This window comes from Echiichthys vipera, assembly GCF_963691815.1.
Source record: "Echiichthys vipera genome assembly, chromosome: 4".
NCBI classification, from domain to species: domain Eukaryota; kingdom Metazoa; phylum Chordata; class Actinopteri; order Perciformes; family Trachinidae; genus Echiichthys; species Echiichthys vipera.
This window is the reverse complement of record NC_139829.1, coordinates 13,312,598-13,332,309: the sequence shown is the minus strand read 5'-3', so window position 1 is coordinate 13,332,309 and position 19,712 is coordinate 13,312,598. Positions and strand designations below refer to the sequence as shown.

General features: G+C 41.8%; 1 protein-coding gene across 1 annotated transcript in view; it reads right to left on the bottom strand.

Moving 5' to 3' along the window:
• Window positions 1–233: 233 nt before the first annotated feature.
• The window catches only part of LOC310946286 (ADP-ribosylation factor-like protein 15), a 96,700-nt gene continuing 77,221 nt past the window's right edge, over window positions 234–19,712 (bottom strand). Inside the window, exon 5 of the mRNA XM_083912725.1 lies at window positions 234–1,825. Coding sequence (XP_083768851.1) covers window positions 1,673–1,825 — 153 coding nt within the window. The 3' untranslated portion in view covers window positions 234–1,672. The remainder of the gene's footprint in view (window positions 1,826–19,712) is intronic.

Here is a 19,712-nt window from a genome sequence, read left to right as displayed (position 1 = left end):
ACCGATCCATCCAGATAGTGAAAAACTACCTGGCCGATCTTAAGTCAGATATAAAAAGTGATTAGATCTCTAAAAACCTGACAAAATACTGAACAAAACAACAGCAACAGAAATACAAAGCACGCACAGAGGAGGCGTGAACATTAATGAAGCACATGTTGGGGACAAGCACACACCTGTGGAACAATGAATATGACTCATGTAAGAGGTGTGGAGTCCGCATGAGGGCAACCGGGCTGAACACTGGCATCTGGGATAAAAACCCAGCAGTAATGGGGACAGGGAGTGGAGCTTTAGTGGATGTGTAGTGTTGGTTGGGACGGGTTGGGATGAGGTGGGGCGGGGGTCCACGATAAACAGCAGACAGGGAGGGGTCTCCACAGACAGTTGGAAGGCATTAGGGTGTCGGACAGGGACTTGTCAGATGCAGCTGTTGCTCTGGCTGATTGATAGAGTTTGTATTCCACCCTGATGGGAGACTGGAGTCGCTTGTGTTGAGAGGGATTATGTCAAATTCAAAAGGGGAGAAAAAAATACAGTAAAAATGTAGAAAAACAAACGTGACATTTGCTCAACACTTAAATTAAACTATCACATTTCTCTACCTTGTGGCTACATCCAGCCCGGTCAAACATTATGGTGTTTTTTTTCTTTTCTTTTTTGGTCTTTGATTTGAAAGAATTCATAAGTGTGGTGTGATACATAAAAAATCTGAACGCAGCTCTACAAGGTTAACATACAGAGCTATAAAATATATCCTAAGTTGCACATTTATAAAAGCATTCAGACTTGTTCCAGCTTTCTCCAAATGGCCACCATAAAGTCATCTAGCACTCAGTCACATGATTAGCAGTACTTGTGTATGGCTGCACAGGAGGCTCCACACAAATATGCCCGTTTGCATGTACATAATACTCCATGAGATAAGCAGACTACACTATTCAGATTAGATTTTTAGACACTGTGTGACACACCGATATGTACCTACCGTACATAACACAAGGCTTTGGACTCCAGTCACACAACGACATTCGTTGTTACCGAGTCAAACAGAGAAACACACTTGACAGCAATACAGTCCTTCTCAGTGGAAAGAACATCAACCAAGCCCACCCAAACATCCTGTAAAGTAATTACTAGAGATGTTAAACATATCTACAGACAACCTGGGCTCCACTTTGTGTGTGACAGTGTGTGTGTGTGTGTGTGTGTGTGTGTGTGTGTGTGTGTGTGTGTGTGTGTGTGTGTGTGTGTGTGTGTGTGTGTGTGTGTGTGTTGCAGTGAACAGTGAAAATGTTTGTGTTTGTGTCCGATGATGACTGAAGGAATGCCATATGTCCCACATGCCACTGGTTTAATCACAATGGCACAGACATTAGTAAACAAGATTTCCACTTCTGGCAAAGTTCAATGATGGGTTTAATGGCAGCTCTCCTCTGTCGGGTTGTAGTGGCTGACTTGTGCACAGACTGTTCCAATTTGAAAAATGAGAGCGCAGTGAGTGGAGGATAACTTACAATACACTTCTCAAAGAGAGCGGCCAACATCTGCTGTATTTTCTTGTGTGTGCATGTTTGTGTCTGTGCGTGAATCTGTGAACATGGGCGCCAGCAAGATGTTGCGTTTCTTTGCCGTTAGCCGCTAATGTCTCTTAGCATTAGCAGTATTAGCATCATATCCTTGCGGGCTCTGTGTCTTTGTCCTCCAACAGGCTAATGAACTGACCAAAGCTCTCCTTCACGGCGTCCACGTTGTCGGTGGTGCTGCCCTCCAGGATCCAGCACTTCCCTCTGGCCAGCGGCTCCAGCTCAAAGTACTTCTTGACCTGCCGACAGAAACAGAGAATGTGGTCAGTCAAAACATTCAGTAGTAACTAATTAGTATACCAGGGTTTCCACCCTTCTTAAGAAAACATTTTCCAAGACTTTCCATGACATTTCCAGGAGTTTTTCTTGAAAATACAGGACAAAGTTTGCTCATGATCAGTCATACAATTTACCAGTACCTAGTATTGGCACATTTAACCCTGGGCTTCTATGAGAAGCTGATTGCAGCAACGGAAAATAAAGACACAAAAATGATCGCTGCAAGTCCGTTCCACTCGGCAGATTCTAGTTTCAAACTGAATACGCATCTAGGTTTACTGTACGTAGGCGAGTGAGTGGCTAAAATACAATTAAAAAACATACAAATTTACAGCATATCAGTTAATTTTATCAATTTGAGTCTTTAGATTTTCAGGACACATGGGAACTCTGAATGGTCATATTTACAAATTACTGTAAATATCAGCAATTCTTAAGTCATTTTTAAATAAATTGCCATTATTTTATAAATGTTTAAACCAACAACTATATCACTAGCCTCAAACTATACATCATTAAAGGCACAGCACAAAAACACAAGGGCATTTGATAACTACAACACCTCCAAACACGTTGGGGGACGAAGCCAACATCATCTTGTGCTTTAGTAAGAAGTGGGACTGAAATTCTGACTGCATATTTTTCACCCTCCATGTTAAAGCTTTGGGATGTCTTAAACCAGTGTATGGTCGGTTCATAATTCAACTTTGTGTAATTTCATTTTGAACACACTGTAAGAAAAACCCTGGTTTTACTGTTGCATTAGTTATCAGAGCCGCACTCTTGTCCTCTGAGAACATTAAAAACCAAACAAAACAAGAGCACTATTCACACATCGTTGGTTTTCCATGCAGAGTGTGTTTTCTTCACATAATCACTCACAATTACACAAAGACAGCAATGACAGCTTTGCGTCCAGAATGCAACCAAACAAATAGAGTAAAAATAAAATAAAACTAAATTAAATAAAATGATTTCCTTTCTTGGAAATATGTGGCTTGTTGACTTGGCACTGCTTTTTGTAACAGTTGATTATAAAGTTCATATGTTGGCTTTTGGCTGCTCAGGACAGCGGGGGATGCGGTGAGGTTGCGGGGGAGAACTAGAACCAGCTGTTACGTAAAAACAAATCTCAGCAGAGGGAAACAATGTCTTAGACCTCCACTCAAGGTACTGCAGGTTGTTAGGGTTTCTGACATTTCCAAGCTGAGAGTAATGGAAGCAATTTTGTTTGCCCGATGAGAACGAAGTTCAGCCATCTCCTCCCGTTTGTCTGACAGCCAGTGAAGAGTGTATAAAGATAAATGTGTACCATCAGCAGCTCTGAGACTTTATTTTAAATGATACTTATGTCACTGATGCAATAAAACTACATTTTCCCACCATGTATGCTTATTTAGTCAGGTTCATGTTCAGTTTGACAGTTCAGTTTTATGTTTGGCTGGAAAAGGGGCATTCATCAATCATTGCAGAAATACAGTTCACAGGCTGTGAAGCCATGTAGAACATTACATGTCCAGCCATAAATCACAATCTGTTCAGTGGTCAGATAGTATTTCTACATATCTCTGCAAATACAAAACAAAGATTGATGATTGAACACAATTTGAAAATCAAAGTAACAGATAACCTCAATATTGTGAATGTTCCAATAAAAGAAGACAAATACATTTGAGCACCCTACAAACTGCACCAAATCCACATAGGTGCCCGTCACACAGTCAAATGACTTTTCAACTTCAAGTGAAATTGCTTTTGTCTAGACCGTGCTGGGCTGTCTAGATGTGCCATGGTGTGTGGCAAGAAGAAGATAGGGAGGAGGAGGAGGAGGAGGGAGGGGGGGTGTATTCTTTGTGTCTGCTCAAATCCAGCCAGCCATGCCAGTGAGTGGGAGAGTGAGCACTGTCTCTGCCCCTGAGCCGAGTCTCTGTCCGGGTGTAATGTGAGTTTAATGACAGATTAAGTCACCTCAGCCGCGTTTGGCTGAGGCTCTGGCTAGAAAGCCGAGCGGACCCAAACAGTGTTAACAAATCTGTCTGGGTAACTTGAGCTGCCCTAGTCCAGGCTCTAGCCACAGACCTAGACTGCAGACGATGCGGCTGGCTGCTTGTCTGGCTGGCTGGCTCACTTCTCTGCCTGTAGCCAAGGCCCTCTTCTGGAAGACTTTGGCCCCTGCACTGGCACACAGTCAAAAGGCCAGCAGTGACCTCTGTGCAAGTGCAGACAAGCCCGAGCTTCTCTCACTTCCCCTCCTTGCCTTGTAGGCCAACTGAACACGCCCAAGGGCATCTCGCTGGACAGTAAATGCCTTCTATCCTTGGTATGATCAGAGAACTGATCTTACCAACGACACCGGATGGCTTATAAGTTTTCAGTGCAGCTTTACAGTTGTGCTCTTATGAAAACACGAGTAGTCTGAGATACCAAAAAATCCCCATTTACTTAGTTGGTATGAACACCTTTTTACGGGCCACATTTAATTGAAAGGGCACATCCAATGCAGAGATTTAAAACACACAACAGGCGGACAGCCTTCGTCGCCAAAAACGCTGTCTCAGTGTTACATTACTGAAGGAACCCCATGACCTGACAGCCGGGTGCACCCATACTGGCAGTCAACAGTGTGGCCCAAACCAGTTTCTCTGAGATTAAGTCCTCCTAAGCACACTTATGCTTGCTTAAGGAATTGCGTGAGGCAGTGGGAAGGGTAAGCCACACAAGACGTGGGTTGCCAGATGGCTCCTAGGATGACCACTGGGTCATCCAGTCTAGCTTCTTCTAGGTCATACAGACCGGGGGCCTCGCCTTGTGCATTGGAGAAAGCGGCTTATACATGCATAAGGGTGTCAAAAAATCTTTAATCACCTGTGTCTACTGTATTCTGCTGCTGGCATCCAGCCATGTTCGCCACAAGGGTATTCTGTTTAAAATTCAGGAACGCAGGACTCTTTGGCAACCGGCCTGAATAGCTACAGTGACTTCTGACTAGTTGTGCAGCGTTGACAGTGCAACAACTGAGAACTTGCATAGGTTGGATTTTATATCTCATTCTTATGAAAACATTTATTCGAGACAATTAGATTTAGCATTACTGTATTATTCCATTTTAAGAATAAATGATTAACATGGAATTCGTAACCAATTTTTGGAAGGTGGTTAGAGTAATGAATTTCTACTTCTAGCCTACTGTATCATATGTTTATAGGCTTAAAAAAGCCAAAGTATGGTAATTTTCTGCTACCTTATCAAATGGTCAAATTATGCTAATAATAAAATATGAAAAACAGGCTGGCTGCACCAACATCTGACAGTCTTGCACAAAGAAGGTAAAGGTTTAGTAGAAAACATTTATAAATAATGGCTTGCAGTTGTTTTTCACAATTACTTGCATTCAGATGTATGCAAGTTAGATTTTATGATAAACTGATTGATGATGGAAAACATAAATTAATGTTTAAGTATTCAACTTCTTTAATACTGAATGCGGGTGAGATGAGGGACAAGTTGGTTAATATGGGAAACTACACATAAGGTATTTCTTGAATCACTATTGGAAATCAGTATCTACGGTATTTGTGGGACAGGAACCAAAATAAACTTGTCCAACAAGACTAAGCTTCCTCTAGACAGAATAAATGTCTTCCAACTTTGGCTTGAATTGCTCATGTTGATTAAAAGAGACAATTCACCTATTACTTTTTGGAAAATAAGTTTGGCAGAAATGTCACTTCATTAAAATATATATAATTAGGTTTGACAATTTGTGACCCAGTGTCTGCAGGGAGTGGCTGCAGAGCTAGTCCGCTAAGCTTCAGCTCCAACCATTGCAAGCCTTCTTCAGGCCAGATTACTATATGTAATGGTCACTGTTGGCATCATGTCATGTCAAGAGGATATCCTGGCAGAATAAAGAGCTTTGGCGGCTGTCTACTGCCAGAAGAGCTCTACTTTGGCCTCATGACCAACTAAACACACAAGGGAGGCAGAGGAGAAAAGAAAAAACACTGACTGGATGAGAGAGAAGAGAAAGATGCCTGAGGCCAAGTTCTAGTCGTAGAGGTGCATAATACTGGCTGCTGAGACTATAAGTGAAAACCCCCCTGACACATCCTTCACAAATGTGTATCCTCTATTATATTTTTAAACAGAACATCACTGCAGAACAGAGGATTCAAACTAGAAAGCAGGTTTATTGTGCTCAAAAGCCTATATTTTTTAATTAAAGGCTGTACTGAAAAACAAATCAGGACAATAACAAACAAGCTGAAGTTAAAAATTATTCCGATTTTTTTTTTCTCCTACTGTTTATTTCCCTTCACTCATAATTAGAGCTGCAGCCACCCCGGCGTGCACTGTGCAACAGGTTTCATAGTGTCCACAAAGAGACAGCACACAGATGAAATTAAACAAGCTCATACTCACATTCACACCTATAGAATAAGCAGTTTAATCCGGACTGATTCTGGACTGATTCTGTGCTTTATGAAGATGCAGAGCAGTCCAGCTGTTACAGTGAAGGAATTTATTGATAGAAACTGATTAATCAGCATCATCGGGAAAAACCATGGGAAAACATGATAAAATAAAAATAGAAAGAAAAACTGACTCTGTGACCACAGCAATGCCACACACACTTACAGAACACAGTCAGCTCACAAATACAAGAAAGAGGTCCACCTTTATCATGTTTACAACAACAATTTATTTTCCATGGAGCATTCTAATTATTATTATCTCTGTACCCTGTATGTTTCCTTTACTCATTTCTGCAGTTGCATTTGTGCCGAGTAATTCAGGTTAAGTGCCTTTCTCAAGGGTGCCATGGCAGAGGTCCAAGGCAACAGCATGCACTCAGTTTACATGCCATGTTCAGGATCTTTCTGATAAAAAAGACTTGCTGTGGTTCAATGGTCTCGCACTATGTACGTGTTTTTGGAAAAAGTCAGTTCTAACATTCTTGCAGAGGTTAACAGCAAAGCCAGATGTAACAGCCGCAAGTTTGTTGGATACATTCCTACAGCAGATCAGTATCGTGAAAGAAAGTTAAATGACCTGCACTGTCAACCCTCAGTTTCTCATCTAGAGTCTGGCTCTTGCAATTGCCTCAGGATCCAAAAATCAGAGAAAAATATTGAAACTAAATTCAATAATATCAAATAATACTAATAATCTCTTCCTGTTTAAGTAATACGATCATAAAAGGAAGAACAGGAAACGTTCAATTGAGAAGATTTTGCCTTTCAGCCATGTTTTAAAAAAAGCCAAAACAGAAAGAGAAGCTGATAAAAAGACTTACTCAAACAGATAAGTTATCCTTCAAAAACAGCTTTCCTGCAGGCAACTATCAAAACTCCTCTGTGGAGCAAGGAGAGCTTTACTTAATATACTCATTGGAGAATCAATGGATTTAGCCTTGAGGTTTTCATTTGGATAAACTTCAGCAGGGGCCCTTTTTCAACAAAAATAACATCCTTTGTTCAAAGGCTACTCAAGAGCATGTGTTCATAAAGTGACCTATGGGAAAGGCAGCAGAAGGCAGCCAACACATCTTACGTATTTAGGCATGATGTATTTTAGAAGGGTATTTTTGATGTAGTATTAGCTTTAAAATAAAATAACTGTGCCTCATAAAATAGAATATATGGCCTCCAATGCCCTTGTTCTCATATCTACCATGACCGCATGTCTATCCTGCTTCACTGTCATGTGTCACAACCTCGCCACATGAGTAAGCCATATAACTGGAGAAGGAAGCATTAGGGGGTCTCTGAACTAGGGAAAGTGGCATACTCAAATATCCAAGACAATCAATTACACCATCCCTTGACATGTTGGCCCCTGTGAAAATATCAGTCACTTGGAAAGTGGCCCATGCTGGCGACTGCATTGAAATGGGAGGGTAATGTGAGATCCACTTACCATATAATAGATATGCCTTTGTTTGCTTTTCCGGCTTACCTAAAGAGCCTTAAAGACATGCGAAAGCCCGGAGGTCCCCAAGAGAGGAACACTTGGGAAGCTTGTGAAAAAACAAACATTGCACCACAAACTGCGGGGAGGTGTCAAATTAAACAGCCCACTGGTCAGCAAGTAAAACCTAAAGCCTATTTATGCAAGGTTATAACACCGTGGGCAATGGATCCAAGGTTTCTCATCCGAAGGGATTACTTTCCCTGAGCCTTACCCAGGTAGATAATGACCTGTTCATCTGTTAAGTGAAAGTATTACTTGTAGGTAGGGCACATGACACTGCCACCTTTGTTTCCAGATTACATGAAGTGAGGACTTCAGGACCTCCCTCTGAATTTGGGTGGGACAGCTAGCAGGTGCAGCACAGAGAGAGGAGTATAATAGGACCCTCTCCCCATGGTGAGCCCTGCTACATCTCATGTCAACAACAATTCATGTACATTCTCACACTCATCCTTGCAGGAGTTGTCATTGTTCTTTGACACTGCAGTGGGTGTTGTCTATAGCAAGCACATGGAGAGGTTGCAGCTGAAGTCAGAAAAAAGCTTTCCTACTTGCTTCCTTACTCTTGTCTTCAAATATACATCAGCTTTTTTGAAGTCAGCATATTTTTGGAGGAGGAAGAAGAGGAATTAATTGGCTCGGATCAACAATCATCAATAAGGAGTGGTGCAGTTGAAGACCTCCAGGATTCAAATTTCGTTATTGTGGTTTGCGAGCGCCCATGCAGAACCATGCAGCAGAGCTTTTTTAAAAGAAGTTTAAAAGAACCCATGGATATTTAAAAAATATGATACAATGGCAATAAACCTAAAGTCTACGCATGGAGGCGGGGTGTGGGAGAAAGAAAGAAAGAAAGATATGGACTTTCACTTTAGTCCTTTCATTTGCTGTGGAAACAATCCAGGTCTAGCCAGCACGAAAAAGCATTGAGGCCACCCTGGAACCAGGCCACAGTTGTAGAACTGTTGGACCAGGGGATTGGACAGGCAACAAATTAAGACTTAAGTCCCCATGTCAAAGTGCAAAAACTGAGCGGCCTTTAGATTTACTGTCCTGTTCCTCTCAGTTGGGACCATGGGTCTCCCTCAGGCTCAGCTCAGTGCAGGTTCAAAGTGATTCACTTGCTGTGCACTTCTCTTCAAAGCCAACTGACCACTGCCAGATCAGAGCCATCCTCAGAGGCGCTGTAAATCTAAGAAAGACTGCACAGGGCATTTTTTTACTATTCTTGCAGCGGATCAGATGACTTCCACAAACACTGGCTGCTGTTACCTGGGTAAATGACCCATGCCTCAAGTCTGGAAGTGGTAACAACAGATGCAGTGTGTGTTTGGAGAATACACGTTCAAACATACTTAAACACTAGGGATTAGGGCTGGGGTGATGATTCAGTACTGTTTATCCACTTACAGCAGAATCATACTGTGATGATATCATCATATTAACCTTCTACGCAATTCTGTTTTCCAAATCAACGGTTCTGAGTAAGCCGTTATCAAATACAAAGAAAGCTTTTTTTTTACACGTGTAGTGGTCTTGTGTAATGCACAACAGCAAAACTGTTTATTACTTTAACATTCGTTTGATTATTTTATTTGATATATATTGTTGATTTCAAAAGTATCACTCAGCTCTACTGGGAACCAGAACAGCTATTGAAACAGTCTGGGAACAGGCAAGCAACTCAGAGGTTTTTACATATAACAGGCAGACCTGTCATATTTACCCAAACTTCTGTTACCATAACATTCCAAAACACATTTTTCCTTGGGTTAGGTCCCTGAAAGAGATCAAGGACTGAAGGACAGAGACCTGGTGATGTTACAGTCTAGGAGCATGAGTGACATTTTCTATAGTTGGAGTGCGGGTTGGGGGCAAAGGGGAAGGAAAACATCCGTTCTCCTGTGTAGGTTGGAAAATAATTGGCAGGTTCAGTAGCTGGGACACGGCCCCTTCACCAGTGGTTGACCTGTGGGACACTAAAAAAAAAAAGTCTGTGGGATCAGAATATCTGGGATGTGTGTGTTGGGGGGAGGTGGGGTGCCAATGTTTGCCTTGCCTTATTACAGATTTACAGTAACTCAATTTATAAAAGGCCAAGAGCTCCCTGACAGGAACATCTGGTATGTGGGACTTGAACGGGTGAGCTGGCGTCCTGCCCATGCTCCCTGCTGCAGGGGCCAATGGACCAGCGCCTTCCCTTGAGCCTGCCCTCTCTCTCTTTTTCTTGTGAAGAGGGCCGCCTTGCTGTAGCAGCCCACACAGAGGGCCCTCAAAGCCCAGGAGGTCCGTTACAAGCCACCCCTCCTCCTCCAGGACCCCCCTAGTGGGACTCTCTCCCCCTTTCACTCTGGGGCCCCCCTTTCACGCTCCAGTCCTGACAGTTGACCAACTTTAAAGCTGCAGCAGGCCCCCGCTTTAGCACACAGCACGCGGCATTACAATCAAAGTGCTCCCCTTATGCAAAAGATTTAAACCATGCGTCAAGTTGGAGTCTGCACACACACTCACACACGTTGACCCACTCTCACATAGACAAACACAGACATACACAATTATATGCCATGGACCCATCATATTTGAAATTCAAGGTCCCTGGGTTTTCTCTTCATTTCTGCCTTGCATACCTTCTCCTATTTCTCATTATGACCACTTATTTACGTTGTTTCTGTATGTATCTGTACATATGAACATGATTGTGTGTGTTTTGTAAATTAATCAGAGGTTCAGTAGATGGCAGAAAATAGGACTAACCATAAACAATGAAACTGATCACATAACAAAAGAATATAATCAAACCAAGCTTGTTTGTTCAAAACACACAACACACATTCCACAGCAACTTTTCCAGCTGTCTCTAATATATTTTAGTAATCATGTTGGACATCACTCTACTAAACTGAAATTTGTCCACACGTCAGTGGTGTCTCTTTGTATACGCAGAGTTGCCGTGCCCCTGTGCTCAGCATCAAAAGTTCGATGCACTTTAGGAAATGTGTTAATTCCTTCTGTTAAAGAACTGCTTCTGGCTGGTTTTAACCACTACCAGGAAATGAGGGGAGTACAGCCAATGATGTGGCCCAGCACAAGCAAAAGCAGCCTCAGCCACAGCATTCACAAACATTTTCATACCACATCAGTTTAGGATGAAAGCTCCTTCTTTTCCGATGAATTGTGCTTATTATTGCTTAAACTCAGTAACGACCATCAGGAGTGAGGGATTTAAGAAGTGAGGCCTGAATGAAGCTTTTCCAGTTTCCAGAGCCCCGCATTTGTAAAACATCGCAATGCCATCAAGGAAACTTTTAGAAAAAAATCATTAGTCATTTCAAATTTTGTCAAAAGGTTTAGTTTCAATGGATGAAAAACTCTATGGAAGAGGACCCCCAGAGATTCCCAGCTTTTGATCCCTGTGAGTCAGCAGTGGAACCTGGGGGTCAAATCACATGCTGAATAGGCTTTTCGGAAGTCTTGTCCTGGCCAGTGGCGGCCAGTCGTCCGACCCTGCTTGACCAGCAGACAAAAGAAAGGCACTGACCACAAATGGGACGGGGGTAGGGGGTGGGATTCTTTTCTCCTCCAATGGAAAGTCCGGTCCTGAATAGGGTCTAGCTGGCTGAATTGTGTTCCACACCGATTTTGAGAGCGTGGACCCTCTGGGGTCAGGGTTCATCAGCATTTGACGTGGGCTGTGGGAAAAGGCAACCACGGTGCCCGCACAACCTGCCGACTGCCCTCTCACCCACGGTGCCCCTTAACCTCCCAAAGGGACAGACCACCAGCCCAGGGATGACAAGATGAGAAAGGCTGTATGGGTGGGAAAAGGAAAGAAAGCGGAGGTGAAGGTGGGCGGGAGGGTTGCACTAGCGGGATAGACAAAGATGTAAGAGAGATAAACCATCAAAGCAATGAGTTTCTAAGTAGCTTCACATATTGCGTTCCGAAGGGCCAGCACACATTCTCTCGAGGGTAATCAATATGTGCTGCTTGACTGGTTTTCCAACCCTTGCCTCCCAAGGTGGGATGGATGAAGCATTGGGTACACGTCTGTGAGATCTCTCCTGACACTAAGAGTCTGAAGTCTCTCACACACACACACACACACACACACACACACACACACACACACACACACACACACACACACACACACACACACACACACACACACACACACACACACACACACACACACACACACACACACACACACACACACACACACACACACACACACACACACACACACACACACACACACACACACACACACACACACACACACACACAAACACACACTTGTCCGTATGCTACAGTGCCTCTCAACATTTACAAAAGAGCGATATATTTACTAGCTTAAACATCTGGCCTCTCTTCTTAGTAAAGCAGTCTGAGATGAGGCCACCGAGCAGGATTGCATGGAAATATGAGGTGCAGAATTTCTCTGCCAAATGTGTTGCCCCACACTCTGTCCTGTTTTTAAATGTAAAAATTGGTGACTGACAGTTGCAAACACTTTAGAGTCATCATCAGTAGAAGTGACAACCTTTCTGCTACTTTATTTCCTTTCACGAACTGGAAGCAGATATAATAGCCAGAAAGGATTCAGGCAAAATGCAGAGGTGTTGCTCACTATCTGCTGTCCTGCTTGTTAAGAAACAGAAAGCGTTTCACACGGATCATAGACTCTGGGGGATGGGAGACCGATTATGTGATTATGTTTATCAACTTGACACCGGCAAGAAATTCTGTACTGATTACACCAGTGACATCACACGCATTACCCTGAGGTTCGAGAAATGATCAAGAACTTCAAACCTGACACGATTTGTTGGGACAGAACAGCTTTCAAACATCTTCGCATTAAGTTACATTATTAAATGATTAAAACACACATTGAAGAGCAATGACAAGGTCAAGTGTAACACAAGATTGAATGGCAAACTCTTGAATTTAAAGACATCTTAATTGTAACAGCTTAATGATCTGTTGGAAAATCAAGCTGTCAATGCTCCGTTTTACCAGGGAGAATAGAGTCATCTGCTGCACGTGCGGGGCCACTGGCCGGCTGGAGACACCTCTTAAAAAAGTATCACGCGCCACTTTACATGGAATGTCACACTTTGGGGTGCCATACAGTACACCTCATCAACTGACAGGAGCGATTAGAAAACACACTCATGAACTACAATGCATCTTCTGCAGTTTGTGTAAATTGTTCATTATTATCACCTTCGTGAAAATCCTTTGTGCTTTGTAGTAGATTTTTTTTATCAGTTATTTTTTACGGTTACAGTTTAGAAAATAATATACTGGCAAGAATAATATGGATTTTTAATCAGTGCTAATATAACATTTCATATTTCTGTCAGCTGATTCATGCTGTAGGTTTCCCAACCAAATGATTTGTTTGTACACTGTGAAATTACAGGAACCTCAATTATGACAAGCATGCCTTAAGTAAATCAGTTAGTTGCTAATGGCGTCCAAAACAGGAAGTTAAAAATTACTCATAAAACCAAACATCAAAAGAGTAACAGGCAGTAGAGTTCACTGTAGCACTGGCATTAGTATTTTATCTGGAGAGGGTTTAAAAGACTAACACCTTGTAAAATAAAAAGGCGGCACTGGGCTGATTTATCTTGGTTATAAGCAAACAACATTTTATATTCATGGGCTAAAGTTGTTCATCATCATTCAGAAGAGGAGAAATTGTATTGCTCATCAGTGATGAACACTCAATGGGGGAACACCTCTTTCATACTGCCGACATGTCAAGGGCCAACTTGCCTTTTAGTACGTTGTTATCAATATTGTTTATATAATGTGGCCAAAGAGTCATTTTGCACTCCAGAAATGAGGGACAAAGCTTAGCAAGGTCACCTGCTCCTCATCCGTTTTTCCACTGTTGCCAGCAACTCGCAAGTCGGGGGCTGGGAGGGGAGTTGGGGGTGGGGAAGGTTGGTTGCTGACCGGCCTTAGTCTAGACGGCTCAATACGCAGTTGACTTTTTAAACCCGCTTGTCTGGAAAAAGAGCAGACGTGAGGTAAGAGGGGGGTGAGCTGCAGCAGAGAGGTGGTTGGTGCATATTGGCTGCTACAGCCAGCTAAGAGCAAGCAGAGAGACAGTGTATGAGAGAAAAAGGGAAAGAGAGATGGTGGATGAGTGAAAAAGGGAAAGAGAGATAGTGGATGAGAGAAAAAGGGAAAGAGAGACAGTGTATGAGAGAAAAAGGGAAAGAGAGATGGTGGATGAGAGAAAAAGGGAAAGAGAGATAGTGGATGAGAGAAAAAGGGAAAGAGAGACAGTGAGAGAGAGAAACAGACAGCGAGGCAGAGAGAGAGATACGCTATCACAGAGAGCTATCCGAGTCGCTGGCTGTGGCTCCATTGTCAAGGTCAGTGAGCCGCGGAGTAAAAAGTCACGCCACCTGACCCCCCTTTCCCTCTCTGCCTGTCTGCTTTCCTGCTGTTCATTCTGTCCTCCCCCTCAGTACCTCCATCAGTCTCGTCTGCTCACTCAGCATACACGGGGAGAGAATCTGATCTCAGTGATTGCACAAATATTCTATAATATTTTACTTCTCTCTTTATGTTGCTTGATAGGGAGATTACAGCATAAGCTCAAATAGGTCAAAGAACCAAACAGCTGCATGTGATGTGAAACATTTTTAATTCCCCAAATCTATGAAAAACACTACAGTGGTCCCTCTGCTGATGCTGTGTCTGAACTCTGCACCAGAAATATTTATGCAGCAGCTGGACTTTTAAAGTTTAGAGCACATTCATCTTCATTTGGCATCCAGAAAAAAAAGGTTTTAATGGTAAATTAGCAGAATTCAAAAAGAATGTCTGTTTGAAATGCTGACTGCACTCAATTTGCAGTTTTCATTAGTCCCAATCCTTGGCTGTCTAGCTGATAAAAAAATATTTGACATTGCACAATGATCTCATCTTTACAAGACTGGCAATGAGCCCTTTTGGAAGTTCTCTTAATTATTATTCTGCAGAGGGAAGAAGAAAGATTATATTGGCTCACTTCTACTTTTTCAACATTACTTAACTCTCTTAAGGCAAAAGCAACCCACTGAAGGAAACAGACATCTGCTGAATCATTTGACAGGGCTGCAGCAAACTGTTACGGATTGTCTGGTGGGTCTGAATGCTTACTACGGATGATTAAATGTAGATGAAAAGACTAAGAGAGGTTATAGCTCAAAGACTGCCCTTATGATGATTAAGCACTGACCAGAGCTTTTCTGGCGATGGGGTATGTGAAAAACAAACGCAAAGGGCAAGCCAACGCAACATTGACCTGCTGTGCAGCGTTAAGCATAGCATCACTTTCATCGTGAGCATCCTTTCCTATAAAAAGAAACCAGCCTGCGACAATTAAAAACAAGCAGAGGGAGGGCTGAACACACCCATCACGACTTGTTGTGATAAAGATGGTCAATCAACGGACATCTGACATGACATCATACACAATAGCACCACACACTCATGAATGGATCAAAATCCTCTGTGTGGATGTCATATCATAGGTAGCTGACATTAATCTTTTTATGAGATGAGATTATGAGTTGCTTTGCTTATTTTTCACAAGTGATTTTGTTTCATTATTTTACTTTGTGTGGCTCCTCTTAGAAATGAACTGCAAAGGACCTAAACAAATTATGAATCTCCACTTCCAACAGAGAACAATTATATTCATATTCTCCTGTAATTACAATGACTGATCTAATATCTTACTGTAAATTTAGCAGTTTTCTCTCTTTTTTCTTCTGCTGTATTCCCTCTCTTTTCAAAAGAGATCTTGATCTAAATGAGAGTACCTAGTTAAATAAAGTTATAATAAAAATCTCCTAATTCAGACAATTTTTCTGATATTATGAACTAAATCTTAAGAAATTTTAAAGGTGAAACTGTCAATATTTGTATGCTATTGTTAAACAATCAACAAAAGGGACCGTTTCCAAAATACTTAAAAACTCCAAAACTTCATATCAGTAAATATTCTTATTTATGACGACTTTCATCCTGTTGATTATTCTGAGCTGGCAATAATTAGACATTTCCACTCAGTACTGACGCAAGTGCAAGGTATTGTAAGGGTGATCTTAACAAGTTAGTTAGAGACATTTGGTAACGGAGTTGCTCACACTTTGTTGTTTCCTTCTTACGGTTCATTGATTGGCCCTTACCTGTGCCTCATCTTTTACACAACCAATCAGCAGCCACTGGGGAATTTAGAGCCACTAGCGTCACAGGCCACAATGACACACACACACACACACACCATGTGCCAGACGTTTGACGAAAGTTTCAGACACTGGGCACCACATGAGTCATTGAGCACAGCCACCACCCAATGTGTGCCAAGACCTGCAAGTTCACCATGTGCAAAATGTGACAGAGGGCAGTGGTTGACTAGCCACTTCCGCCTTGGACTATTACCAACACAGTTTGATCAAAAGTTATCTTTGCACTTTCTGCAATGTCAAGTGACTGCAATGGACATGGAAATTAGAATAACTGCCTACATGAAGAATCCAAAACCTATGGCATTTCTTTGGGCTAGAAGGGGTCATAAACAGCTGAACACAGTAATATCAGCACAATGTTATTTTGAGCATGAGAAACAAAGTTTACTGGATTTTAAAATGGCCCTCCCTTCTTCTAATTTTTTACAGTCCCCTTCCCTTCAAATATGTGCCTTTCCTCTTCTTTGTTCTTATGTTTATGTCCCCTAAAAAGACTTCAACTCAACACCGGCAAAGAAGCGTGAAACCTCCAGCTCAGAGCGGACTGTCAGTACAGAGTGAAAACATACTGCTATCAATCCAACTACATCTGCTAGCAACCGATTCCAGTGCACAACTCCTCATCTGAGTCTGGGTCTGACTGACGGCGGATTCAGGACTAATATAATTAAGATGCAGATTGCGTGTGGATGGCGGGCAGCCCGGGCTCCTTGTCCGGCCATCCATCCGCAGGGCTCCGTGAGTTGGTCATCTGCACACAAGATTTAGCGAGACAGGCATCCACCCAAGGGGCTCCGCTGCCCTGCCACCTCCTGTCTGGAGCCAGCTCAAACATGCAGACCTATGGCCAATTTTGCCAATGTTTAGCCTTTCTGATTCGCGCTGCTATTTCACTGGTCAAACTCAGGGAGAAGTTAGAATGTAGTCAACGAAGAGTCTCAACCAAGCACAAGACTGCATATATATATATATATATATATATATATATATATATATATATATATATATATATGCAGCCTGTCATTGTGCAAGACTCACGATAAATCGTCTTGAAGGCTTCAATTTTAACAAATTACCTGTTTTGTTCATAACTGCTAGACTGCGTGCCAACAATTACTAGGATCAAAGATTTGGATCACATTAATGCACTTTATATTAGAGGTTCAAACATGACAGGCAAGATTCAGCATGTGCTGAGCTCCATAGGTTGAGCAGGGTAGGACACGCAGCATTACTTACTCTGCAGTGTAACTACGTGCTACATGCTGAGAGAACTTATGAACTAATTTATGGCTATGAAGAGCAAGTGGGCTATTGGATGTAACATTCAAGTAGCCATCTGGATGTCTACCACCTGTTGAGGGTGAGTAAGAACATTGTGTGGCTAGGGAACATATGCGTCATATTTCAAACAAAAAGTCACAGTTGATTTTACTAACTTTGTCAATTGCTACAACAGTTGAAGACCATAGAAGTATCTACTGAATCCTTCACAGCGAGTGCATTTATTGCTGTATAGTGTGGCTTTTATTTAAAGAAAATAACTGATCAATATGTTGAAGACAGAGCACAGAGAACAGTGCGCAAATAATATCTGTTACAGTGATCAAACTCTGTCAGCCGGCAGACAAGCACGTAGAGCCTAGTCTGTGTTTTCTTTGAGCAAGGGGCAAAGGTGACATGTGTGTGTCACACTCGGAGACGGGCAGAGAGAGGCGGACAGAGACAGACAGAGATAATTTTGAACAAAACATGGGACCATCAAGATGAAAACAGGAACAGCAGCGATTATAATTAAAAGTAAAAATAACACAGCACAAAATAACAACAAAATGAAAACAACACAGAAGCGTAATACAAGCTGTTGGTACTGGTGTACCCAGTGTGTTAATTCAGATCACTGAATCCTCAATAACCTACAGTATACTGTAGGTATGAATCTGTTTTTCTCAATTTCTAAGAAGCTGTGGGGTTTCCTGGAGCTAAAACACACATCTAAAACATAAATTAAACTGAATAAATGAATAAAACATAATATAATCAAGAAATTTTTGACTTCACAATATATAAATCTACGGCTAGAATTTTATCAAGGAGTGCTATAACAACACCTGATTGTAAGACCTTTTATTAACATGCTTAGTTTAGTTTGGGTTCAGGTCTCTTACAGAAACGGCAACATATGTGGCAAAGCCTGCAGAGCTGAGAATCTGTCCAGGATAAGTTCAAATAACTTTTTTTTATTCTCTAGTTTGCATGGGTGGCAAACTTTGCATCCCTACTTGCATGCAGAAACCACTATGGTAACCCCAGAGTATAGAGGGTGGACAGGTACAGTAGCTGGAGAGGTGCCAGTTTCCTTCCTGAGCATGGGCTAGCCCCCTGCTCTAACATCTCTCCATTTAATGCATGTTTGGGTCTTGTTTGCATGCGTGCGTATTTCAGGCCTGTGTGCGTAATGTGTATAATAACAGAGTGAAAAAAAATTGAATTTCCCCTCAGGGATTACTTAAGTATGGCTTCCTCTAAAACAAACAAAATCTTTGGAAACCTGGGGCCTCTCTAGAATTCCTGTATGATGGTGTCACTCATTTTTAAATAGTATTCTTTTAAAATTCATGCTGCAATTGCATGATAAAATGCATGTTTTTCTAGTGTTAGAACAATATTAACAAAGTTATAAGAACAATGGTACAGCACCACAAAGGAAAGCCAAGATGATGCTTGGAAAGGAGAGCAAACCACTACATGATGACAGAGAGAAATGTCTGTTTCTATCCTTCATCTATTAATGAACAAGGCAGTCAAACAAATGTCTAAACTAAAAGAGATCATTATACTATCACTTCATTGAGATTTCCGTTAGAAACACAAACTGTCACTGACTCAAAATCATTATCGCCAATCCAAAGGATCTTAGAACCTTGTTTAAACAAACGTAATGTGTATTAAACAAAAGAAAACAGGGGAGCTGTCTGTGATATATTAAGATATGACTGCACCATTAATTTGTTTATTTGTGATCAACCCGTTTTTAGTGCTGTAGGGAAAATACACACTAATGGGTGCTTCATGCTTTAGGGTGGTTTCAGTGGCATTCATGAAAGCACAATGTAGTAACATTTTCTTTGTGCATGATGTTGACAGCTGCAGTCAGTTCATTACCTGCATAACATCTCTATCAAATGACTCCCATTAGATTAATCAGACGTTCATGAAGGTAACAAAATGCTACTGAAAGCAGAGGTTATCAGCTGAAGGCAACTGCATATAGTATAATGTGCAACATTAATGCTACGTAAAACCTTGAGAGCCTCGAGACAAAACTCTCCTCTAGTGTGATCGTCAAATTACCTCTGAGTGATTAAGTGAAGCCGTCACCAAGGGGAGTAAATTAGTACATTTTGGATGAGAGTCAAATGAACATTAATTACTAAATCAAAGTCAAATCAAATCAAAGCAAAGCGGCTAAAGCATAGTTTGCTGACTGAGCATTGTTGTGGTAGTTGGACCTGTTCCAAAACTTGGCAGCGGCTTGTTTAGTTGCACAAAGAGCTGTTCATTTTCATTGTCTAGCTGCCTTTCCGGAGCTTTCATCTTCCTTCATTAA